Genomic DNA, 27,181 nt, shown 5'->3' with positions numbered 1-27,181 from the left:
GTTTGAATCCTGTATGACATAAAATCACCATTACAACATCTAAATATTATTTGTCTGTTCTGCCTATACAACCTCCAAGTCTTGTTCAGTAATTTTTCATTAATTTGTCTGTTTTATTTTGTTTGACAAATGTGTTCCTGTTTATGTAGTGTAGTGACCTGCAGCCACGCCCTCCGATAGGGGGGGGGGGGGGCCCAGAACTGAAAAAAAAATAAAATATTCTCATTAAATTATGCGTGCTGGCCTGGTTGTGACAAATACGATGAAACTACAGAATTCAATTCAATTAAATTTTATTTATATAGCATCTAATACAACAGATGTTGTCTCTAGACGCTTTCAGAGACCAAGAACATAAACCCCTGAGCAATTATTACATAAACAATGGCAGGTAAAAACTCCTCTAGTGGGAGAAAAGCCTTAAGCCAAACAGTGGCAAGAAAAACTCTCCTTTAGGAGGAAGAAACCTTGAGCAGGACCAGGCTCATAAGGGGGGGACCCTCCTGCCGAGGGTCAGACTGGGGGGGTCGGGGACGTCAGCAGCACACAGAACACAGCGGGATGACCAGAGGGGGGCGCAGGCAGGTGGAAGCAGCAACGGGATGACCGAGGGTGGATGGGGGGGGGGGGCAGCATCGCAGGCCAGCACGCAGCTCCCGAAACTCCGGCCTGCAAACATGCACAAAAGAAAAAAAGGGGGGCCAGCACAAGAAACTACAGGAGCGATGGAGAAAAATGATGGCTATGAGATACTTATAATAAATAAAAAAGGAAATGGAGAAGAGAGGAGAGGAAGAGGAGAGGAGAAGAAGGGTGAGGGGCACCGCCCAGTGGATCATGTCGGTGCCCCCTGCAACATAGGCCTATAGCAGCATATCTACCACGAAGCTATATTTGAGACTAACTATTATAGTCTTGTTCTATAGCTAAAACTATGACTGTGAACACTGAGAATCTGGGAGTAATATGGCAAAGAAATTTAGGATGTGACATAATTAAGGAGAATTGGCATAATATAACTTCCAAGGCTGGGTAGGCAACCAGGAATATCAGAAGCAAATTTACGATACGTAAAGGACACATGAAACATGAATCACATCACTAGTGATATAATCGGCCCATGCTACAGAAGGGTGTTGTCCTTGTAGGTTTTTTTTCTTTGTTTGTAAACCTGGTGGACGAAGGATTACTATAGCAACAACACATCATCAGTAGGGTAAAACTAACCTGTCTTACGACGGTCTAAACCCAGCTCACGTCTAACTGTTGTAATAGATATAAATAAAATTGAATTGAAAAAAAAAGTTTGTGTCTCTTGTAAGTAAAATAAGAAATAAACAAACACTTTAACGACAAAAACAAAGAGAAGATTTAGTCAAGAACCTGAGATCAGTGTTTACTCAGCTGTTAATAAAGTTAACCAGATCAAACACACCGTTGACCCCTGACTCTGGCGATCAACCAATCACAGCGCTGAGGGACGGGAGGGACCAGAGTCCATCCTGACCCTGGGCAAGATCTATCACACAGCTCTGGATCTGAGACCGACCTGAACCCGTACAGCTCTGGATCTAACCTGGGACAAACCTGAACCCATACAGCTCTGGATCTGATCTGGGACAAACCTGAACCTGTACAGATCAGGATCTGACCTGGGACCGTCCTGAGTCCAGACCAAAGGTGAGGTGTTTGTGTGTTTCTTCGTGTCTCTGTGAGTGCGCAGCAGTGAAGGAGGATTTGACCAGACCGGTGAAGCAGGTCTTGACCTTGTCCCCCTGTCGGTGGGCGGTGAGCACTCAGGTACCTGGTCCGGTGGGATGTAGATTCTGTCCCTCCAGGAAATTCTGCAGAAGTTTAGTAGCCTCCAGACTGCTAACACTGCTGATGTTCTGCAACATTCCTGAAGGTGAGTATTCAGGAATGTTCTGCTTCAGTCGTCACCTCCCTCATGGATGGATCACGGCGGAACCAACACAGACCAGCAGAATCAGAACAAACCAGCAGGACCAGCACGGACCAGCATAATCAGAACAGACCAGCAGAACCAGCTCAGACCAGCAGAAGCAGCACAGATCAGCAGGACCAGCAGAACCAGAAGAACCAGCACAGACCAAAAGAATCAGAACAGACCAGCAGGACCAGCAGAACCAGCACAGACCAACACAGACCAGCAGGACCAGCACAGACCCAAACACAACACTGCTGAATGTGTTCAGGGTTCAATTCAATTCAGATTTATTCATATGGACCAAATAACAACAAACGTCATCTCAAGAGATTTCACCTGCAGGTTAATTTGCAGGTTAATTTGCTCCAAATTAGTTAAAGTAATACAAAGCTGATGAAATAACAAAAATCGTTATTGTTTCACTAAGGAACATCAGAACTTTTTCTTGGAGGGGAACGGGGGCACAGCAAGAAGGTCCTGTGTTCGATTCCCGCCGGGGACGCTGTGGGCGCTGAATGCGTGTTAGTTCCCCCATGACTTCAGCACCCACACCCTGGGTGGGGTTGGCGAAAGGGCCTTTCTGTGTGGAGTTTGCATGTTCTCCCTGTGTTCCCTTGGGTAGCTAATGTGAGCTACCCTAAAAAAAACATGCACACAGTCCTGGGCTATACATGCCCCCTCTTGCCAACCGGGGCGCCAGATGGGGTGGGTAGGATCTGGCCGGAATAACGTGATCCTTCCACGCGCTACGTCCAGCCGGAGAAACCCCACCCTGTCTGGTGAAAAGAAGCGGCCTGCTCACTCCTCAGGTTAAGGAGGAGACCTGAGCTCAGTCCAGGGCCCTCCCGGGGTTGGTAGACGATGGCAATGCCCAGGGGCCTCATTTAAAATGGACTGCGTAGGAGTCATACTGAAAGTGCACGTACACCCAAACCCGAAAATGGCGGGCGCCAAAAAAATACGGATCAATAAAACCATGTGCACGCACACTTGCACGCAATGTTCGCTTTATAAATCACAGTCCAGCTGGAGGGTTGCGCAGCTGAATCCGCCTCATATCCCGCCCTCTACACGCCCACTTTTTACCTCAAAAGCGTAATGCAAAGTAGTATTTGCATATGGATGAGCCTGCTGAGCATGCGCAGCAGCTTCCTGCAGCCTGTTTGGCGTCAGAATGAATGAGACGCATGATGAGACGTGTCCAGCCACCGTGCCACTGAATTTCACTGAGATCTGAGATCTAGATGTTGTGGATGAGGTGGAGGACAGGAAAACGACATTATTTGGTGGTGACAGTAAAAGTAGAAAGAGTATATAAATAGTATAAAATAATTAAAGAGAGTGAGTGCCAGCACGGCGTTGCTGCGCTAAACGCCGTGAGTCCCCCGGCGCAACAGGTGGACACACATCCCCCGTCTTTTCAAAATCATGTTTTTGTCCCCCCCACTTTTTACAGTTTAAAAACTAACGGTAGGCTCAACCTGTAATTGCAAATCATCCAGACACTCTGTGCGAAGGCGACGCGAGAACAGCCCGACAGCCCCGCACCCCCTTCTCCCTCCTCCCTCCCGTCTCCCTTCAGAGCTGCTCAGGGCTGATTTATGGTTCTGCGTCACACCAACGCAGAGCCTACGGTGTAGGTGCGCGTTGCTGCGTACCCTACGCCATAGGCTCTGCGTCGTTTTAACGCGGAACCCTGATTTAGGCTTACAACCGCACGTAAAGGTTTCACGCGCGCGTAAAACTCATTATATATATAAAAAAATCTGTGTCCCTTTAGGGAAGAAATTAGGGGCTCCATGGAGCCCCTAAACGCTCTATGAAGCCCCTCATTTGTTCTGTCCTAAAGCAGTGGGTGAAGAGGAGGTTCCCGGCGTGTCCTGCACCGCGGCTGCAGCAGCAGCAGCAGAGGCCTGACGCACGCTGAGCTTCACACACAGAGGGACACGATCAGCGCTATTTTATTATAAGTCTGACATATGTTGTGATATGTGATGACATTATTAAGAGTATGACATGAATCTGGCTTCATTTCACCACCTCACAGCCTGCGTCGCCAGTTCCCCGTGTCTTAAGTAAATTCTTACGGGAGGGTCCGGGTTGCCGTAGGGATACGCAGATCTTTCGGTTAGTTTTTTCTTTTTAGATCCAAGCCTTTGCGTAGAAGGTGGCTTGTGAATCTTTTAGGCTCTTTTTTATGCGCAAGCAAGCTTTATAGATGAGGCCCCTGGACTGTCACTTAGGTAGGAGCACTGGGTGATATAATGGGGAAAAAATCAGGATAAAAAAAAAATTGAAAAAAAAAAAACAAACTTTTTCTTGGATCCAGTCCCCCATCCTGATCCAGCACTAGGGTACTGTGGAAAGAGAAAAGTCCCCTTTAACAGTAAGGAAACAGCCACCACAATACCACCAACCAGATCCAAGTTCTGCTGCTGGTAGCAGTATAGGAAACCAGTCACATGACTGCCCCAACAGCTCTGGTTGAACAGGTGCACTGCAATATGGGATGTAGTACGTGATTTAGACGCATGCTGGAAACTTTTCTGGAGGTCAACAAACCATCATGCAGATTGTACAGATGTTAATGTACTGTGTAAACTATACTTACACTATAGTTTAGTAAAATCAGCATTCAGTAGTAGTGAAGTATTCGCTTTTGATCATGTCACTAAACCACCAGTTTTCCTCTGAATGTCTGAACTGCTGTTTTCTTGCAGCCAGCTGTAAAAACAAATTAAGACAAGTTTATTTGTAACTCATTTCAGTGACAAGTTAATTCGAGGTTCTTGAAGTCTCTCTGGTCTCTGGTTTCTCTGGTCACTGGTCTTTCTGGTCTTTCTGGTCTCTTTGGTCTCTGGTTTCTCTACTCTCTGTGGTCTCTTTAGTCTTTCTGGTCTCTCTGGACTCCGGTTTCTGTGGTCACTGGTCTCTCTGATCTCTCTGGTCTCTCTGGTCTCTGATCTCTCAGGTCTTTCTGGTCTCTGTGGTCTCTGGTATCTCTGGTCTCTGGTCTCGGGTCCCTCTAGTCTCTCTGGTCTCTGGTTTCTCTGGTTTCTAGTCCTTCTGTTTTTCATCTATCTATCTGGTCTCTCTAGTCTCTGGTCTCTTCGGTCTTTCTGGTTTCTCTGGTCACTCTGGTCTCTCTGGTCTTTCTGGTCTCTGATCTCTCAGGTCTTTCTGGTCTCTGTGGTCTCTGGTTTCTATGGTCACTGGTCTTTCTGTTATCTCTGGTCTCTTTAGTCTTACTGGTCTCTCTGGTGTTTGGTCTCTCTGGTCTCTGATCTCTCTGGTCTTTGGTCTTACTGGTCTCTGGTTTTTTCTGGTTTCTAGTCCATCTATTTTCATGTATCTCTCTGGTCTCTTTGATCTCTCTGGTCTCTCTGGTCTCTCTGATCTCTGGTCCCTGGTCTCTGTAGTCTCTCTGCTCTCTCTGGTCACTTTTCTTGGCCATCTTTCTTCTCTATTTTGACTCCTTTAGCTGATATCCGATGTTTCTCCTGATATTCTGGAACATTTTGGATGTTTTTGTGCTCATGAGACTGGGTCAAACTGTTTTAAACTTCTTAAAGATTTGAACTTCCTCTGTCTTCATCTCCTTGTCTCCTAGCTCCTCATCTCCTGTCTCCTGTGTACGAGACATCGAATAATTGGTTTGACATATTGAAGATCTCAGCTGCTAGAAGCTTCCAGCAGAACACAAACGTTCTGTTTGTGTCTGCGGACTATCCAGGACGCCATGGCGACCCACCCATCACAGGTGAGACTCAGCTGAAATAAGCTCTGCCTCCTCTGGACTCTGGTTGTATACCCTGGTTACTGCTGAGTAAAGTACAGATCCTTAAAAAAAAAATACAACATCAGTGACCTCGAGATGATGCGCAATCAGGAGAGTCAACATGCAGCAAACAGGCTGGACAGTTGAGTCTGAGGCAACATGTTGTTACACTTACTTTATAGAGGAAAGAGTAGGAACTGACATGTTATACTGACAAGGAACTGACAAGTTATATAGGTGGTTAGATGAAAGACAGGAAACTGACAGGTCATTCAAGGGACGCTGTGGCCATCTGACCCCAACATAAGGAGGCTAGTCCTTTTAGAGGAAGGTAAACATTATAAAAGAGATGTACCCCTTTTATCTGCATTTACACCTCTTAGTTCCCCTTCCTCCACCCTGTTACTTACTGCTGTTGACCTTTTGTTGTAAAACATATATTGCCTACATTTTCCATGACAGTAACACTTCTGTCATGTTTGTAGTCCTTCCTGGTGGGTGTGTCTGATGATGAGGACGAGGTTGATGGAGCTCAGTGGACGGAGCTTAGGTCTGCAGCTCTGGAGGAGGATGAGGCGGGACCTAGTTGTGACATCAGAGTGTCGGTGCTGCGATATCACCATGGTTACAGGAGAAGCTGCGTGCAGATGTGTATAGGCGGAGTCATGTTTGCAGCAGGTAAACACACCCCCAGATACAAACACAACACTGAACCATATTTGGAGTTTTCATGGAATTGAAGGCGTGACAGAAAATAACTTTAGTAGAAAAATATTTTGATGATTGAATAGGATTAGAAACCGTACTAAATGCACAATGGATTACTCGACTGGAAGACCGCAGTATGTGCGGTTGCAACACTCATGTCAGAGCAGTGAGGAACAGTGAAGCTCCACAGGGCACTGTCCTCTCTCCCTTCCTCTTCACGGTCTACACTACAGACTTCAACTACTGCACCGAACTCTGACTCTGCAATTGTTGGACATTTCAATGAGGGTGATGAAGCTGAGTGTCAGGCTGTGGTCAACAACTTTGTCAAGTAGTCCGAGAAGATCCATCTACAGCTTAGCCCAGTGGCGGAACGTTATGTCTACGGGCCCCAGTGCAAGACCGATGTACGGGCCGTTAGTATGTCGCACTGTACATTGAGACGCAAACTGCAGGACAACGTCTTTAACTGAATAGACCTACTCACTCACGGTGGCTAGACTAGACTTTAATATCATAAGCGTGCGGTGACTCTTATCCACTGAAACCTTCGCTTGCTGAGTAAAAGTTTATATCAACATTAATACATCGCTGCACATTCACTTTACAATCAGTAGAAAACAAAAAGTAATATAAAATAAAACCTCATTCAATTACCCGTTGCATGCTGGGAGCTCCGCCTCTCCACCTTCAATATATTATAGGCTCGAGCGTCAGCGTCAAAAACAGTTCCATTGCTTTATTTTTTATTTGCACTGTCTACCCTGGTTGCGAGCGACGCGGCGCGCCGTTTTGAGCTGGACTTTTGTCGCATGCCCTGCTTCTATTTTCTTCCTGTCGGTCGCTTTGAAAGCCGGTTGAAAGTTGAAAAAAAAGTGTAAAGCGCTGTAGGAAACAGTGATTTCAATACAAGAACCTCAATAAAGTGGCAGCTGGCTGTAGGGAGATCGCCAAGGAGCTGGAAGGTTCTGATAAAATAATAAGAATCTTATCTTAATCTTATTAGGGCTTAATTTGTGCCGGATCCAACAGGATCTGGTACCTATTTGATCATTTCTCGTCTCCTCTGCTTTTCCCCACATCCCAGTAATGATCTGACATGCTGACATGTTTGCTGCATTTAACACCACGAACACGCCGCTCACTCCAGCTGTTCGCTGTTTGATTGCGTCACCACACGCCGTTATTTTGTTCGTTTTTTTCCGCACTTTGGTCGGACGTTAGACCTGCTTCTATTTTCTTCCTGCCGGCTGTGTTGAAACCCGGTTGAAAGCGCTGTAGGAAACAGTCATGATGAGGAACGGCTGATCCAGTTAGTTGAAATGAGAAGTTATCTCTATGATTCCTCCTCATTTCACTACAAAAACCTCAATAAAGCTGCAGCTGGCAGAGCTGGCAAAGGGAGCGCACGGGCGGTTGGTGGGGCGAATAAAAGGAGAGTCTCGGGCGGGTGAATAAAGGCAGATTTATGGTTCCGCGTAAAATCGACGGCGTAGCCTACGGCGTATGGTGCACCGCTCGGTGAGTGCGCCGCGTACCCTACGCCATAAGGTCTGCATTGGTGTAACGCGGAACCATAAATCAGCCTTTTAAAAGGCGAGTCTCCGCTGTCATCCAAAAGAACGTGGTAGAACGTGGGGCCGATAACGCGTTCAGTGTGGACAGAGGACTCTAGTCACTCTAGTCACAAGTTATTTACGGGGCCCGCTCGCACTCATCATGGGCCCGTGACGGGCCCCCTGGCGTGCCGGGCCCCAGTGCAGCTGCACTGCCTGCACTGTCTATAGCTACGCCGCTGGCTTAGCCTGACAAAGACAAAGGAACTGGTTGTGGATCTGAGAAGGACCAAAACATCAGTGACCCTTGCTTCCATACAGGGGGTCTCTGTGGGAACTGTGGAGAAGTATAAATACCTCTGAGTACACATAGACAATAAACTGGACTGGACTAGAAACACTGAAGCCATCTACGAGAAGAGGCTGATGTCCTTCAACATCTGCGGGTGATAGTGTGATCAGTGAGAACAGGGAGCCTGGAGATGGTGGAGGAACATCTAGAGGGGTGGAGGTATGTCAAGAAAAGAGGGGATAAAGGTTAGCTGCAGCAAGACAGAATACATGTGGGTGGACGAGGGGAACCCAAGAGGAACGGTGAGGCTACAGGGAGCAGAGATAAAGAGTGTGACGATTTTAAGTTTGTGGAACAATGTGGAGTCCAAATATCAGTGATATAGACTTTTTTCTTTTAAAATACTAGCACAACAGTGCCTGTAAAATAGCAGAATAACAGACAATGTCTATGTTCATTTTGAACATAGACAACTATGGGTGTTGTTGTGACAATACACCACCACATCGTGGTGAAATCAAGACATTGTATTATTTTATTTTATTTATTTATTTTTGGTAAATTAGCAACTTAAGAATTAGACAATAATTCTGAAAACAAATTCTTTATATTCTAAGTTCAGACAATGTTTTAAATAAGTCTATTAATTAGTTTGTTTGAACAAGAAATTAAAAGATTAAAATACGATAAATTGATCAGCTGTAATACTGGACATGACATACAGGAGGTGTTCATGATTGAATAAATAGCATGAATGCAGTAGCCCTTCTCACCACAAGGGGCAGTGACATGTACTATTGTACTATTATAGAGCTGTCTGGGGAGCTCTGCTGGTGGAGACTAGTCTTTGTTCCCACAGTGAAACAAGTCCCCACAAGTCACTGTTTTCTGGTAGAAGTCCCCACTAGAATACAAATATAAGAAACACTCAAACACACTGATCATGTGATTTACATTTCCTCTCCCAGCTTTCCTGTTGGCCTTTGTCATCTTCAGTGGGCGGAGTCAATGCTCCCAGGTGGGGCAGGAAGGTGATCAACAGGGGGGTGGAGCAAGCACTACTGCAGATGGAGGGGCGGGGCTTTACTTGGGAGAGCTGAGGGAGATGATGAACGAGCTGCTGCAGGATGAAGACATCCACAAGACTGCCAGGTACAATTACCCAGAAGGATAGTACCCGAGTACTTTTACTTAACTACAGGGTGAGGTTGAGGTATGTGAGTCCACAGGTACCCTCCCACAGCTGTAATCACATCTGTGATTCCATCTTTAATCACGCAAACGCATGATACAACTTACACATGCTACACACGAGAAAACCTCAGGTTTTACCCATAAAAGTAGTTTCTTTCAAAAACAAAAAAACTATTCTGTCACCAGACAGCTGAGGCAACACTCAAAACTGTTACTACAGAAACCAGCTGCTACATGCTACAATCACTGACGGTGTAAGGATGACTTCTCTGAAAAATAAAAACAAGGAAAAAAAAAACAAGGAAAAAAACTCCTACAGATACAATAGGGGAGGGCCCTCGCACTGTAAGTGCTCGGGCCCTAATAATAGTATTAATAATAATAGATATGTATGATGAGAGCACACATCCTAATATGAATAATCTAAGACACTGGAGGAGAACCTGAGAACAGAAACCCTGCTGGATGTGAGCCTGGTTCTAGACTGTTCTTCCGATCTCATTCCTCCTGCAGAGCTGGACGATAACAGTTTTTTTAAAGACGATATTTGATTACATCAATGTCATCGGTTATTAGAAAAATTTCTGTTAGTGACAGAGTTCAAATCAATAAGAACCAAAAATAAATCTGAATTCATGAGGATTTGAAATCAAAATCAGCTGATTCATTCATTTAACCACCGCTCAGTCATTCAAGTCGTAAAGTATCATCTCTGATCATTTCATCTGATCATGAACAATGAATTCTCAACAAACAACACCAATGTTTAAATAAAAGGAAATAACACAAGTAATAAAGATGTGATTTACAGAAATATAGGAGAAATGATTCAGCGGTAACACCGGTGTCACATCCAACTAACTCATTTAAGTGATGATTGAAAACCACACCTTTGATTGAATCTACATAATGTTTTAATTTTACATTATTGTTTTAGAACACCAGCAGGAGGATTATTTGTTTGAAGACTAATAGTAATAAATAAGAATACGTTTTATGCTGGTATAGAGAAGAATTCACGCAATTTAGAGACTTTATTTACAATTTTATTTGTTTTGTTTCACAGGTTAGAGTTTCCATCACATTCTCTTTATTGTGTTCAGATACAAGCAGGTTAAAGTTTATAACGTGTGTTAGAGGTGACGTGAGGCTGTGACTGGTGAGTTATGAGTGTTTGTGGTCAGTCGAGTCAGCAGGGCATCTCATCCTCCGGGTTCCTCAGAGGGAACCTCTCTCGCCTCAGAGATCCTGCACCGCTTCCGACAGCTGCAGATGGACCACACCTGGACTGAGTCTCTGCACGCCACGCTGCAGTTCCCCGACAGGTAAGGCCCGCCCATACATGAGATGAGTTTCATTTAAACACTGAAGCAGATGGATGGATGAATAAAAACAATTCGGAGGTAAAATCCATGTTAGAATAAAAATGGGACCAGTTCAAGAAGAACCTCTGAGCTACAGAGGTCGTGTGACTTGTCAAACCCAAACTTAGTTTTATCAGGAACACCTGGGTTAAAGTTTTAGAAGATGGAAGAAATCTGAATTTCTGATACAAACCTGAAGACAGCAGAACTTCCTGGAGATTTAATTTTGAGTACATGAGACACCAGGGGCCTCGTGTACATAGAGGTGGCGCACAGAAAACGTGTGTACGCCACTTTCTACGCTCACAGTCGGATGTTCAAAATGTGACTTGAACGTGAAAAGTTGCAGTCCTTCACTCACGCATCAAGGCTGGGGTACGCACTTTTCTGAGGTTTGGTCCGTTGGCGATGCTCACTGGTGATGCAGTGAAATGCAGAATACGAGGAAACGTGACGTCAACAATAAGTTCACGTAGGGGTGGGCGATATGACCTAAAATCACGGTATTTTTCATCTTTTGAACGGTGACGGTATAATATCACGGTATTTTTTGGTACGTTTTGGGAGGAGTAGCCTGTCCTGTCCCTTTATGTGAATAAGGTTAATATTTTTATAATATAATAAGTAAATGGTAGTATCCTTATCAAAAAGAGACATGGGAGAGTATTATGCATTCTCAACTTATTTATTTGGCAAAAAACCTAAAGATCTAAAGATATATATATATATATATATATATATATATATATATATATATATATATATATATATATATTATATTTTAAATATTTTGTAAACCTGTCTTAAAATGTAATACTGGACCTCGGTTGGGCTGGTTGGACAGCGGGTGGTGGAAAATTTCCCTTAATTTTAAATCCAAAACTTGACAGGTTTATGCCATGAGTAGTCATAGTAATCCCTTGTTTTTCGAGAGGGTTACGTTCCAAAAAGAACCCGTGATAGGTGATATTCACATAGTAGCAACCCTTTTTTTTTTTAATAATTATTATACAAAGCTTCAAATAGCGGAGATCAGCACCGCCTCGCACATTCCACTGCTGTTCTGATGCCGCTGCATCCCGACTCGCGCTGTAACGTCTTTTTCTTCTAAAGCCTGCGGTGCAGGTGTGTTTTTTCGAGAGAAGAACATGGTTATGGGTATTTTTTTGTCACTCTTTTTTTCTTCTGGGCAAAAAGATTCTTTTAAACCAACATTCATTAATTTTTTCTCCATCTTGAAGTCAGTGATTCTTATTCCAGCAGGTTGAAACAGCGCTCTGCGCTCTGGTGCTGTCAAAGACCCGCCCAGCTCTACTTCTGATTGGCCGGTGTTAGTTTGGTTGAGCCAGAGCTGCTTTCCTCTCATTCCATTGGTAGACGAACTCGGTTGACTTTTTTTTTTCTCTCAAACCTTTTTTTTTTTTTTTTAAGCAGTCAAACTCGCACGCCGAGAAAAAAAAACTCTGTACGCCGGAGATCCGGCACGGTGCCGGAATACTTTAAGCCCTGTCATTTCTTACTACTCTTGTCGTAAGGTGTAGCAGCAGTAAACGATGCCTGCAGTGAAAGCTGTTTAGTCTTGGGACGTGCTCCGCTCAGCAGCACCAGCAGAGCAGCGGTCCCAGCAGCAGCTGCTGGTCCCACTTGCGCTCGTTTTGGCCCGGGTTGCCTCTTCATATTCACGGGCGTGCGCGTTTTTTAAGTGATGAAACAGGTTGCTTGTGTTTCCACCTCTTGCTGTCACAACACGGCAGCAAACCTTGCATATCACCGACGTTTTTAATGCCTTATTTAGGCTTATTATTTTATAATTGATTTATTACGGTATTGACGGTATTGCAAAATCCATGTCGTGGCGCAGTGTCACACCGGTGATGACTATGACACCGGTGTACCGCCCACCCCTAAGTTCACGACCACATGAAGGACACGACAGTCCCCACATCACCAGATAAGTTACACAAGAGTGGAGCTGTAACAATCTCACAATCAACCACATGAACATATGAAGGTAGGAGCTCAACAGTGGAACCTGTCAATCAGGACACACCCAGCCGTCTTTCTGAAGTTTTAATGAAAAGAGAAAAACATTTAATGAATGGAGGGTCACACAATGCCGATCTGATCAGACGAACAGTCAGCCGTAAATGCCCCTACCCTTGTTTAAGCACACGCTATCTTATAATGGGCAGGCTGGGAGCAACTAGACAAAATATAACCCATGGCAACCGTGCTAGACTCTGTGTCAAAGGAGCATGACCTTGCCAAGGAATGTTCACTTGAAAACAGGATTTGTGTAAACATTGTTATACCAGATTTTCCCATTACATTCCACCCTTTTTAGCATTTTATGCTAAACCATAATAAAATAGGAAATTTTGGATCTGGTCTGCATTCTTCTAGGACTGTTTTTCAGTGTGTGAGGCCCTTAAGTGCAGGTCAGAAATCTCAACTGAGGTCACAGCGGAGGAAGGAAAGAGCAGGGAAACAGGCTTTACCTTGAGAGATAAGGGTTGTTTTGACGCAGTTTTTTGCAGCTGCGTCAGCTCGAACATTTCCTTGAGAGATAAAATCAGATTTGTTAGTGTGAGCATCACATTTACACACAGCAATTTGTTAAGGCAGCAACATGGCATCCAGGAGGGTGGCCACTAGGACATGATGCGCCATCGGTCAACCTGTGGAAGTAAAAAAAAAACCCTGTTACGCCAAATTTGGCCAAAATCATGAACAACACCCCAGGCGTATCTGCTGTAAGTGTAAATGTTTACTGATTTCCCTTCAGCAAACTTGCATGCCTCTGTCAGCGCCACCAGTTCAGCTGTCTGAGCTGAGTGTTTTGGGGACAAACGCCCCAAAACAGCAATACTTGCAATGTTATTGCACGTAGCAGGAGCCCTGGAAACAGAACCATCAACAAAAAGATCAAAGTCAGCATTGTCAATTGCAACATCACTCAAATTCAGGTCTTGGGGAACAAATAGATGTTAGCTTGTCCACACAATCGTGTGGTTCTCCATCCTCAGCTGTTGGCAAAAGGGTAAGGGTTAAGAATTTGTAGTAGCACTTGAAGTCATGTAACACCCCTTTTCGTCCACAGTCTGGGTGAAAGGTTGTGAACAGTCAGACAGTCCAAGTGTCGGAGGCATCTGTAACCTCAGTTTTAGGTCAGTGAAAGCTTTGTCAGCCTCGTCAGTCCAGGTAACAGGGTCTGATGCTTTTTAGGCCTTTTCCATGGGCAATTGCTGCCAATGGTGCCTCAATTTCAGCATAATGCGGGACCCACTGTCGACAATAACTGGTGAAGCCCAGAAATGACATCATTTGTTTTTTAGTGACCGGTTTTGGCATTTTTTCTTTGAATGGCCTTAATTCTGCCAGGTGAGAGGGATTTGCCCTCCCCCGAAATGACATGACCCAGAAACGTAACCTCTGGGGCAGCAAACTGCAGTTTGGACAGGCTGGCTTTATGCCCCTGTTCAGCCAAAATGGGTCAACAGAGCCAGAGTAGCTTTAACGCTTTCGTTTGATAGTACGTGACTTCACGACAGACAAAATAAAGAAAAATTATTGATATGTTCCACCCCTGTGTCACAATCAACCCAATCATACACAGCTACTTGCAATGGCAAGAATCCAATTTCCATACAATCCGGGTCAAATACAGTATCACAAAAGTAATCTGCAACCATTCGAATGGTGAATCAACCCAATTTGACAATTCTACGTCACCATGCCTCCATTCAGGGCCTAAAATGATTAAAAAAAACTATATTATTCCATCTCTAAACTCTAGCCAAAACGTCCTCTGCATACCTTTCAACACTCCCGATTTAAGCGGGAGTCTCCCGATTTTCAACCATTTCTCCCGCCCTGCTCCCGATTTGTAATTTCTCCCGCTTATCTCCCGATTTTAAAGTGAAATGAGTCAATGGTGTTTCACATGTCGGGGTTCCTGCATGGATGTATTATATTAACGGGTTCCTGACAAACCTGGCAACCCAACCCAAAAGCACTGCCTACGTCCAAGCTCTGCCCCATGGAGCTGCTGCGATACGTCAACGTCGCCACCATATTGGATGTGGCAAGACTGCGCTGTAAACTAATACAAGTAAATGGACTTATTTCCATAAAGCGCCTTTCTACAAAGAAATTTACGTTTTACGTCTCATTTATTTATTCACAGACGCACTAATATACTTGGGAAACAGTTAGGCACCAAATATAATATGTTTAATTTTCTCAGATGGCAAAAATAAGAACTTTATTGATCCCACAGTAATTCATGTTATATCAGCTATATAGAACAAGGTAGTCCCGAAAAACAATATATATCCCCCCTCACAAAAACAAGAAAAATAGAGAAACATATTCTCTCATCAGCAAAGCATTACATAAACATATTTAAAAATTTTCAAGTTACAAAATAACATATTTGAACCATTTTTCAGATTTTTTCAGTTATTTTATTGTTTGGAAAATGGTTAAAATATGTTATTTTGTTATTTGAAAATTTGAAAATTTGTTTTGTTTGAGAAAATGCTTTGAAAAAAAGCTGAGGGAAGAGTTGGTGGAGTATCAAGTCATAGCAAGCAAGGATCTCCCACAGGAAGAGAGAGTTGAAGGTTCTGGGTTCTTCTAGGGAAAGCTCTCCTCAGCTTTACAAATCTGGCATCACTGATGAAGGCAATACTCTGCATCCCTTACAGCAATGCAGGCTCAGAGAGGTCATTCAGCATGAAAAAGATCCTCAAAAAAAACACAATGAGTATGGATAATTCTACTCTTTGCGCACTCCTTTCTTGCAAGATTAACCATACCAGCCCTGGCCACAAGTATGTACCCTCCAAGAAAGTGATTGAAGCTGCAACGTCTGACACCTACAATTACAACAGGTCCTTGGGTGACAAAGGGAACCTGGAAAATTCTACAAATATTGTATTTTATTGTTATTAATACTAAACTTATTTGGCTCCAAGAAGGCTGTAGAATCATTTTGGGAGGTACATTTTAGCACATGTCATTGTAGCTATGGATTTAAAGCTCATTAAAAGTCGCCTTGTTTATATCAGGGCGGGGATGTTGTGAGTGGAGCATTCCAACCGCTAACCCAGAAAATCTCCCTCTTTTTCACAGCCCAATGTTGGCAGGTATGCCTCTGAAGCTCTTGTGGTGTCCAGCATTATTTCGCACAAGATTTATTTTTATTTTTTTTCCCAAAATCTTTATTTCCTAGTTTAAAGGACGTCTCCCATCGACTAAGAGTCTTTTAGAAATTATTTTAGGAATAAGTTTCAACTTAACCGTTTGTATGCTATTTTAGCCAGCTATTTTAGCCATCTCAAGTTTCTTTCAGCTCATAAGTTTCCTTTTTGACATATTGGTTTTAGCGCTGATCTTGCGTGAACAATTGAAACTTTACTTCACAATGTTGGAAAACAGACGCCATTTTCAGTGTTGATGTTTTGTAGAGACTGCCACGTCCCCTTACGACACCTTGGTATGAGGTGTGGGAACGCACGCGTGGGCGGCGGTTTGTTGTTGTAAACGTCATCTGATCGGCCCGCTTTGAACTATTATTTTCCAATCTCTGAACAAAACCGATAGGGCCATTATTGGGCCGATACCGATCGGTTGTCGATCGATCGGTGCATCCTATCATGCTGAACTTTATTTTATTGCACTCATCAGTTCACATGTCTGTCTCAACTGTCTTACAACTCCAGTGCAGACTTTTCTCTTCACACCTTCTACAAGTCTCTCCACTGTAGCTGGAGGTTATTCCTCCATCTGGTTAAGAGATAGATGTGGAGAGTTGTCCACGTCCAGCTGTCTCAGATAGCAGTGTTGTGGTCTGACCATCAGGGGGGTTTGTCCATCTGCAGGACTCAGAGGAGCTCTCTGCAGCTGCTGGACTCTGCCGGTCTGGTCTCTGAACAGATTCCTCTGAACCCATCTGACTTCTGTCCGTACAGCGCCACGGGCAACTACACGGTGAGCCGGGGGCCCAGGATGTGTCAGTTGCTATGGAAACATCGATCCATGACAACGTGACCTTTGTCTCTGCAGGGGGGTGTGGTTTACGCCAACTACGGTCGGCCAGAGGACTTTAACTGGCTAAAGAGTGTGGGTGTGTCTGCCATCGGCTGTGTGGTAGTGATGCGTGTTGGGGGCGGAGTCAGCTTTGCTGAGAAGGTCTGGTTGGCTGAGAGGAACGGCGCAGGTGGAGTTCTGATCTACCCCGACCCTGCTGACCTGCCGCAGGACCCCCGCCGCCTCGGACTGAACTCACAGACCGCCGTTTCTGAACATGTAACACACACTCACACACTTACACACAATCACACACTCTCACACACACACTCATACACTTGTGATCCATGTGTGCTCCTGATGAATCAGCTTCTCCTCTGCAGGTGCACCTGGGCTCAGGTGACCCCTTCACACCCGGCTTTCCCTCCTTCAGTCACACTAAGTTCCTGCCCATTCCATCCTCCGGCCTGCCTCGCATCCCAGCCCTGCCCATCACTGCCGCTGTGGCAGCAAAGCTGCTGAGGTAAGCCCCGCCCCTCAGGTGTCCTGTTCAGGAGGGACCATGACCTCACAGTACTCTGTATCTCAGTCAGCTGACCGGTCCGCCCTGTCCGCCGTCGTGGCGCGGTCGGCTGCCATATGTCCGCTGTGTGCTCGGTCCAGACTTCAGCTCTGGACGAAGAGTCCACATGTCAGTCCACAACGTGATGACACCTGTCCTCCTCAATAACATCTTCTCGTCCTTGGAGGGCCGCGTGGAACCAGGTATTCTGACTGCTCAGGTGCGTACAGGCGAGTTTTCTGCAGCTCTGCAGCAGCAGTAAACCAGCATGTCTCCCGGTCAGACCAGTACATCATCCTGGGGGCTCAGAGGGACTCGCTGGGTCCAGGAGCTGTGAAATCTGGGGTCGGAACAGCGATCCTGCTGGAGCTCGCCCGGACCTTCTCAGCCATGACAAAGAAGGGTAGGACTCACCTGGACACAAGTGTACTGTACTTCCTTTTTAAAATCAGATCTTAATGGAGCTCCTTCTGAGGTTCACATGTTAGTTCAAGATTTATACACATTAATTGATTCATTTTTCAGGTTTTAGTCCGAGACGCAGCCTGTTGTTCGTCAGTTGGGATGCAGGAGACTTTGGGAATGTTGGAGCGACTGAATGGCTCGAGGTTAATGACCTTAAAGTGGCACAAAGCAACTTTTGTGGTTTTAGGATTCATTGATAATAATGTTCCCCATGATGAAACTGACATTTTGACATAAAAAAGTCCTCAGTGTTGTTTTGATGGAAAACTTTTACATTATTACAACCAAAACTCTGAATATGAGTGCTGTGGCCATTATAATCAGCTAACCTTTTAGCTCTTCTTGCAGGGTTACCTGTCCATGCTCCACCTGAAGGCTGTGGCCTACTTCAGTCTAGATCAGGCCATCATGGGTAAAGCAGCACGCTCAGCCAATCAGAAGTCACTTTAATGTCATTAGTCAGCCACATGAGTGATAAAGGTAACTACTGACTGTCCATCAGGTGATGATGTCTTGTCAGCGTACACCAGTCCTCTGCTGGTTGACCTACTGGAATCTGCCATCAAACAGGTAATTCTACAATTTCCTCTTTCTACAATTTCTCTCACATTGCACACGCTGTTTACACAGGTGAAAAATCAATCACAGGTCAGGATGTCAGCAGGCATCTACCAGACATCCATGCAGACAGGTGGAAGCAAGCAAACAAGTTTCAGTTTAAATCACTGTTTATTATTACTGGGATCTCTGACTGATTACTTGTTCAATCGTTCTTTTTTTAAAGTGATAGAAAGCACCCTCTCTCCCTTCAAAACTGTCAGTCAAAACAAAATTAGAATTTATTTCTTTACTAAAGGGTGGATGCTTGGGTCACCACTTGGCTTTAAAATGAATAAACATTCTGAAGGTGCATGTATTTTAATAAACATGTAGTACAACCCAGTCTCACACAAAAACGTACCCTGCCTACGTTGGTCCAAAGTGCAAAAACGTAGAGGGGCTACAATATTAGCCCTTGAAATGTATAACTGTTACGTTTTTTAGCCCTTAAAACGTATAACTGTTACATTTTTCTGCCGATTCGGTTTGCGCCCAAGTCACGTGACTTTTAAGATTCTGGCCGTGATACCAACAAACACGGTGGACATTTTTCATTTTTGAGTGAAGAAAATCAATATTTTGAGTTAGTTTCTGCATAGAAATGCGTTTTGATTACATTTCTAGCAATACATATTTCACTTTCATAATATTCACTCAGTAAATGTATATAATCTCTTGCTTGCTCGTGGTTGCAAGGTTTTTTCAGATCTCGTCAGAATAATGTAAATCTGGAACGTTTTAAAAACGTGAAATGGTTACATTTTTGGTTGCTGTTTGGTTTGCCACCCCAGCGGTACTGTCCCCTTCCTCCATGCAATGTCACAGAGGCGTGTCAACCAAGACAGCCCTACGACATCCAGAGACTTGAAGTACTCAGGGCGAATCTCATCCACCCCCGGTGCCCTGCCACCGAGGAGCTTACGAACCACCTCGGTGACCTCGGCTTGGGTGATGGATGAGCACGCCTCCGAGCCCCAACCCTCTGCTTCCTCAGTGGAAGGCATGTCAGTCGGGTTGAGGAGATCCTCGAAGTATTCCTTCCACCGTCCGACAATGTCCCCAGTCGAGGTCAACAGCTCCCCACCTGCACCATAAACGGTGCCGGCAGAGTACTGCTTCCCCCTTCTGAGGCGCCGAACGGTCCTCCAGAATTTCCTCGAGGCCGACCGAAAGTCTTCCTCCATGGCCTCCCCGAACTCCTCCCAGACCCGAGTTTTTGCCTCCAAGACTGCCCGAGCCGCGGCTCGCTTGGCCTGCCGGTACCTATCTACTGCGTCAGGAGTCCCATCGGCCAACATAGCCCGGTAGGACTCCTTCTTCAGTCTGACGGCATCCTGTACTTTCGGTGTCCACCACCGGGTTCTAGGATTTCCGCCACGACAGGCACCGGAGACCTTGCGTCCACAGCTTCGAGCCGCCGCGTCGACAATGGAGGCAGAGAACATGGTCCACTCGGACTCAATGTCCCCCGCCTCCCCCTGGATCCGAGAGAAGCTCTCTCGGAGGTGGGAGTTGAAGATGTCCCTGACAGAGGGCTCGGCCAGACGTTCCCAACAGACCCTCACAATCCGTTTGGGTCTGCCCGGTCTGTCCAACCTCCTCCTCCGCCAGCGCATCCAACTCACCACCAGGTGGTGATCAGTTGACAGCTCAGCCCCTCTCTTCACCCGAGTGTCCAAGACATGCGGCCGAAGGCCAGATGAAACGACAACAAAGTCGATCAACAAAGAGACAACTTCTGTTGTAATAGACGCTATATAAATAAAATTGAATAAAATTGGATCAAGGGTATTGACAATTGTTGTGTTACACTTGATTAAAGTGAATCTGTAGAGGTTAACTGGATCATGTGTGACCACTGCCACCTTAAGGTTACTGTTCATCCTGTCAGCACACAGAGTATTCATCTTATTCCCAAACAGACAGTCAGGTTTCCAGACTAAAAGGACTGAACTGCAGGAGTAAACGTCTCTACAAGCAGCTTGTTACCTGTTTGGTTTCTCTGTTCTGTAGGTGGAGCATCCCAGACATGTAGGTCAGACCATCTACAGCCAGGCTGAGAGAGATGGAGGCAGCTGGAGGATGTGAGGAACCGGTGACAGATATGATGGATGTGACTGTCATGACAGATCAATGAGATGTTGCTGTCCTCTCAGAGTGAAGCCTCTGTACCTGAACAGCGGAGCCTACAGTTTCACTGCATTCGCAGGAGTTCCAGCCATAGAGCTCAGATTCACTGAGGTACATTTACTGCATATAAACATAACATTAGTACTTGTTAATAACATTAATACTGTGAACCGACAGCAAGTACGGTTGAAACCATTACCATTTGGTTTGGGAACAATTGTTTATACGTTTTGTGACCCTGCTTCCTAACTACACGAAAGGAAACACTCGTAACAAACATTATTGTGGATGAGACCATTGTTGGAATTCTTGTAAAGAGGATGTTGGGAAATTTGGTGCGGTTGTAATTGGGGTTGTATTGGGCTTAGTTATTTCTGCCATTGTATCTATATTTATGGTATTTCTATCAATTATACCATATAATGAGCTGGAAGTGACCCTGATTTGTTTCTAACCTATACTGTACATCTAGCTGAGCGTCACAACACCCAAGAATAAAGACTCAGCAATATGGCTCCTCTTAGTGAATTTATGATCTTTTGGATGCATAAAGGTTGATGCAGGAGTGACACAATAAATCAGTAGTACAGCAGTTGCAGCTCTGTTAAAATATGATTTGAATGTTAGTACGGTTCAGAATGACTGAAAATAACATTTTTCATCAGAGTGCTGTGGATGTGACAGAAGGATTCAAAGTAGAGGGTGGACTGCGTCAAGTATCGGTTAAGGGTCCTTTACTGGTTACTATGGTAACAGGCTGACAGATGAGGTCAGAGAAGAGTCTTCAATGGATTATGATGTTTGCAGATGACATAGGGATCTATGGTGAGACCAGGGAGAAGGTGTAGGAAAGCCAGGAGAAGTACATGTAGATTCAAGTCTTCACTAATTTCAAGATTTTTCAAACTTCCTGTTCTGTTGTGATGCATCATATCATTATTTAATGCATTATATCCATTTAAGTGACATTTGATCTTGGATGTGTTTTTTAAGAATTATCTGCATATTCGTCCATCGTATGAAAAGTTCCACGATGTCACATGACTGAGATCATGTGATGCGTTCCTGTGTCTCAGGATGATGAAGAGTCATGTCTTGTGTGTGTTCAGGAGCGAGCTTATCCGTTCGTCAATACGCCATTGGACACCATCTCCCGCCTACAGGAAGTGCTGGGGGGGCGTCTGCAGGTGGCTGGGCGGAGCCTCGGGCAGTTGGTGGGGGAGATGGTGCTGAGGTTAGCCCATGATCACATCCTGCCTCTGCGCATCACTTCCTACGCTCAGACAGTACTGCAGTTCAGCGCTCACCTCAGCAAACATGCCGCCGAACTGCAGGTGACTCACCTGACTCACCTGCTGTTACTGCAGATGCTGTGATGTCACCATGATGTCACTCATCTCCTGTCTCTGTTCAGACCAGAGGAATCTCTCCTCAGTGGTTGTTCAGCGCTCGCGGGGATTACAGCCGAGCAGCGGAGACGCTGCAGCGAGCCATCGACTACAGCGACCTGCACGACCCGACCACCGCACGCTTCTACAACACTCGCATCATGAAGGTACAAGTACTACATCTGTACACGCTCCTACAACACTCGCATCATGAAGGTACAAGTACTACATCTGTGCACGCTTCTACAACACTCGCATCATGAAGGTACAAGTACTACATCTGTGCACGCTCCTACAACACTCGCATCATGAAGGTACAAGTACTACATCTGTACACGCTTCTACAACACTCGCATCATGAAGGTACAAGTACTACATCTGTACACGCTTCTACAACACTCACACCATGAAGGTATAAGTACTACATCTGTACACGCTTCTACAACACTCACACCATGAAGGTATAAGTACTACATCTGTGCACGCTTCTACAACACCTGCACAATGAAGGTACAAGTACTACATCTGTACATGTTTCTACAACACCTGCACAATGAAGGTATAAGTACTACATCTGTACACGCTTCTACAACACCTGCACAATGAAGGTACAAGTACTACATCTGTACACGCTTCTACAACACTCGCATCATGAAGGTACAAGTACTACATCTGTGCACGCTTCTACAACACTCGCACCATGAAGGTACAAGTACTACATCTGTACACGCTTCTACAACACCTGCACAATGAAGGTACAAGTACTACATCTGTGCACGCTCCTACAACACTCGCATCATGAAGGTACAAGTACTACATCTGTACACGCTTCTACAACACTCGCACCATGAAGGTACAAGTACTACATCTGTACACGCTTCTACAACACCTGCACAATGAAGGTACAAGTACTACATCTGTACACGCTTCTACAACAGTCGCACCATGAAAGTACAAGTACTACATCTGTGCACGCTTCTACAACACTCGCATCATGAAGGTACAAGTACTACATCTGTACACGCTTCTACAACACTCGCATCATGAAGGTACAAGTACTACATCTGTGCACGCTTCTACAACACTCGCATCATGAAGGTACAAGTACTACATCTGTACACGCTTCTACAACACTCGCATCATGAAGGTACAAGTACTACATCTGTACACGCTTCTACAACACTCGCATCATGAAGGTACAAGTACTACATCTGTGCACGCTTCTACAACACTCGCATCATGAAGGTACAAGTACTACATCTGTACACGCTTCTACAACACTCGCATCATGAAGGTACAAGTACTACATCTGTACACGCTTCTACAACACCAGCACAATGAAGGTACAAGAACTACATCTGTACACGCTCCTACAACACTTGCACCATGAAGGTACAAGTACTACATCTGTGCTACATCTGTTTACAACACTTGCATCATGAAGGTACAAGTACTACATCTGTGCACGCTTCTACATCACTTGCATCATGAAGGTACAAGTACTACATCTGTACACGCTTCTACAACACTCGCACCATGAAGGTACAAGTACTACATCTGTACACGCTTCTACAACACTCGCATCATGAAGGTACAAGTACTACATCTGTACACGCTTCTACAACACTCGCATCATGAAGGTACAAGTACTACATCTGTGCACGCTTCTACAACACTCGCATCATGAAGGTACAAGTACTACATCTGTACACGCTTCTACAACACTCGCATCATGAAGGTACAAGTACTACATCTGTACACGCTTCTACAACACCAGCACAATGAAGGTACAAGAACTACATCTGTACACGCTCCTACAACACTTGCACCATGAAGGTACAAGTACTACATCTGTGCTACATCTGTTTACAACACTTGCATCATGAAGGTACAAGTACTACATCTGTGCACGCTTCTACATCACTTGCATCATGAAGGTACAAGTACTACATCTGTACACGCTTCTACAACACTCGCACCATGAAGGTACAAGTACTACATCTGTACACGCTTCTACAACACTCGCATCATGAAGGTACAAGTACTACATCTGTACACGCTTCTACAAAACCTTCACAATGAAGGTACAATTACTACATCTGTACATGCTTCTACAACACTCGCATCATGAAGGTACAAGTACTACATCTGTACACGCTTCTACAACACTCGCATCATGAAGGTACAAGTACTACATCTGTACACGCTTCTACAACACCTGCACAATGAAGGTACAAGTACTACATCTGTACACGCTTCTACAACACTCACATCATGAAGGTACAAGTACTACATCTGTACACGCTTCTACAACACTCACATCATGAAGGTACAAGTACTACATCTGTGCACGCTTCTACAACACTCACACCATGAAGGTACAAGTACTACATCTGTACACGCTTCTACAACACTTGCACCATGAAGGTACAAGTACTACATCTGTGCTACATCTGTTTACATCACTTGCATCATGAAGGTACAAGTACTACATCTGTACACGCTTCTACAAAACCTTCACAATGAAGGTACAATTACTACATCTGTACATGCTTCTACAACACCTGCACAATGAAGGTATAAGTACTACATCTGTACACGCTTCTACAACACTGCATCATGAACCCAGGGAGGACGGATTCACATGTAAGGTAAGGAAACGGCCCCTTAGTGAATCGGCCGGGTCCAGACAGCGGGTAAGGATCCTCAGGAGCCAATCCTCCGAGAGTGGTGAGACTAGAAAAGCTGGACATCTGTTCTTGGACTCCTCTGAAGAAATCGATCTCCTTCAGCAGACAGCCGAACCACAGATGAATCCTTAAATCCGGGATTCCCAGTGAGGGAGTGTGTAGGATGTGTTCTGGTCTCCACTATATCTGTCACCACTGCTGAGTACTATATTACAATACATTTTCTGTGTTCTGACTGGATACAACCTGAAGACATGTTAAAAACTAAAGTAGAACACCAGTGTATGTGATGTGACATCATCCATCCACAGGAAAGTACATGTACACCGATACATGTGTATCAATGCTTCATCTTACTGTCTGGTGTACTCTGCAGGTGGAGTACTACTTCCTGTCTCAGTACGTGTCTGCGATGGAGACGCCATTCCGTCATGTGATCCACGGCCGCGGCAACCACACTCTGAGCGCGCTCACTGAGCATCTGGCCCTGCTGACCTCTGACCCGGCACGCTTCGACGAGAGTCGCTTCAGACGACAGCTGGTTCTGTTCACCTGGACACTGCAGGGAGCCGCCCACGCTCTGAACGGAGACGTGTGGAGCATCCATAACACACACACCTACACACACTGATACACACACCTACACTAACACCGACACTGATACACTAACACACACACAGTTACACACACCTACCCACACTGATACAGACACCTACACACACGGATACACTAACACACACACAGATATACACACTGATACACACCTGCACCCACACTGATACACACTTGCACACACAGGGTCCAGGCCAGGATGCAGAGCTGCAGTCTTACTTCTCTGCTGCTTCTCAGGGACTAACGTCTGTCAATAAAAATATAGGAATGTATTATGTAATTGGTGATTCTAACAAGGTGCCTAGTAAAATAGAATTGGTGTCAATTCCTCGCCCTCCAAAAGTTTACTAAGACTGAAAAATTAGATGTGGACTACTATATATACGATCGTTAAGCTCCATGTCTCTATTAGTAAACGATCTAATTACCGAGACCAGGAGTGATATTTTCCATTTAACCAAAAGGTGGCTACAGGAGGAAGAGTATGTTAGTTTAAATGAATCGACTCCGCCCGGCTACTTAAATCATCATATTCTTCGAAGCATGGGCCGAGGCGGAGGAGTAGCGGCGATCTATAACTCCAGTCTTCAAATAAAATCTAAACCTAAATGAGATTATAATACGTTCGAAAGCCTCACGCTTAGTGTAAAACTCTCTAGCTGGAAATCAAAGAAGCCAGTTTTGTTAGTGGTAGTGTACCGGCCCCCTGCTGGTGCTTCTCTAAAGTTTCTGTCTGAATTTTTTAGATTTCCTTTCTGGTTTATTGATCAGTAGAGATAAATTCATCATAGTGGGTGACTTTAACATTCATATGGATGTTGAAATCTTAAGTTAGCTTTTAATTCTCTTTTAGAATCATTGTGCATATCACACAAAGTAAACAAACCGACTCACTGTTTTAATCATACCCTCGATCTCTTCCTTGCCTACGGTGTAGAACTTGATTATCTGTTAGTGTTACCTGTAAATTCCCTCCTATCCAACCACTATTTAATAATGTTTAAATTTAACATTGTCGATGTTTAAGTGCAAAATAAGTGGTATTATTTTAGCAGATGTTTCTTACCACAGTAGAAAATAGTGAAGCAGTTGAGGCCAGTGACCTAGGTTTAACTTCTCCAGATGTTGATATCCTTGTTAGTAACACTGCAGATTTGCTGCACTCAGCTTTAGATGCAGTTGCTCCTTTGAGAAGGACCATATGAGTTTAACCATATGAGTTTAACTCCATGGTATAATTCATCCGCATGTTGAAACAAAACATGCGTAAAATAGAAAGGAACTGGTACTCTTGTAAGCCTGTAGACTCCTATCATGAATGGAAAGATAGTCTAATAGTATATAAAAAAGAAATTTGCAAAGGTAGAACAGGTTATTTTTGATCGTTGATAGAGGATAACAAAAGTAACCCACATTTTCTGTTCAGCGCTGTAGCCAGGCTGACAAAGAGTCACAACTCTGTTGAGCTGTGCATTCCTGCAACTTTCAGTAGTGAAGACTTTATACTCTTTAACAGTAAAATCATCAGAGAAAAAAAATCAACCAGGGCCATCCAGTAGCGACTGTGGGCGTTTCCTCAGCTTTACAAGGCTGTTAGGCTCTGACTTGACTCTAGACTGTTTTGATCCTATAGACCTCCCTGAGCTGACCTCCCTCGTCAATAGAGCTAAATCAACCACATGTATGTTAGACCCCATCCCGACTCGACTACTCAAAAATGCTTTTTCTCTTATTGGCACGATAATACTGGACCAGATCAACTTATCCCTAAAGTTAAGATGTGTACCACAGGTTTTCAAAGTTGCAGTAATTAAACTTTTACTTAAAAAACCTTCTCTTGACCCATACATTTACCCATACA

At 44.6% G+C, this 27,181-nt stretch overlaps 1 protein-coding gene across 3 annotated transcripts; it reads left to right on the top strand.

Annotated features, from left to right (window-relative positions):
• Positions 1–1,556: 1,556 nt before the first annotated feature.
• tfr2 (transferrin receptor 2) lies at positions 1,557–25,580 on the top strand. 3 transcript variants are annotated; one of them, XM_061709967.1, is made up of 18 exons: positions 1,557–1,680; positions 5,559–5,708; positions 6,212–6,404; positions 9,251–9,434; positions 10,661–10,801; positions 16,726–16,834; positions 16,910–17,152; positions 17,257–17,396; positions 17,463–17,638; positions 17,719–17,838; positions 17,961–18,043; positions 18,249–18,312; positions 18,403–18,470; positions 20,514–20,584; positions 20,657–20,741; positions 21,740–21,964; positions 22,045–22,185; positions 25,085–25,580. In XM_061709967.1, the coding sequence occupies exons 2-18, from the start codon at positions 5,688–5,690 to the stop codon at positions 25,337–25,339; spliced, it is 2,319 nt and encodes a 772-aa protein (XP_061565951.1). In that variant the 5' UTR covers positions 1,557–1,680; positions 5,559–5,687; the 3' UTR covers positions 25,340–25,580. The 3 variants fall into 3 exon arrangements, with proteins under 3 accessions (XP_061565951.1, XP_061565953.1, XP_061565952.1); XM_061709969.1 differs by lacking the exons at positions 1,557–1,680; positions 5,559–5,708 and having other exon boundaries at positions 6,294–6,404; positions 9,279–9,434; positions 10,699–10,801; XM_061709968.1 differs by lacking the exons at positions 1,557–1,680; positions 5,559–5,708 and having other exon boundaries at positions 6,294–6,404; positions 9,279–9,434.
• The last annotated feature ends 1,601 nt before the right edge of the window (positions 25,581–27,181 follow it).

This window comes from Cololabis saira, chromosome 20, assembly GCF_033807715.1.
Source record: "Cololabis saira isolate AMF1-May2022 chromosome 20, fColSai1.1, whole genome shotgun sequence".
NCBI classification, from domain to species: domain Eukaryota; kingdom Metazoa; phylum Chordata; class Actinopteri; order Beloniformes; family Belonidae; genus Cololabis; species Cololabis saira.
The sequence above is the reverse complement of the archived record's forward strand: the minus strand, read 5'-3'. Positions and strand labels throughout refer to the sequence as shown.

Excerpts from the sequence above, each read along its gene's own strand:
- tfr2 (XM_061709967.1), top strand. The coding sequence starts at position 5,688 with ATGGCGACCCACCCATCACAG. Across the intron at positions 17,397-17,462 it reads GTGGCAGCAAAGCTGCTGAG|TCAGCTGACCGGTCCGCCCT; the intron begins GTAAGCCCCGCC and ends TCTGTATCTCAG. Across the intron at positions 20,585-20,656 it reads GATGGAGGCAGCTGGAGGAT|AGTGAAGCCTCTGTACCTGA; the intron begins GTGAGGAACCGG and ends CTGTCCTCTCAG.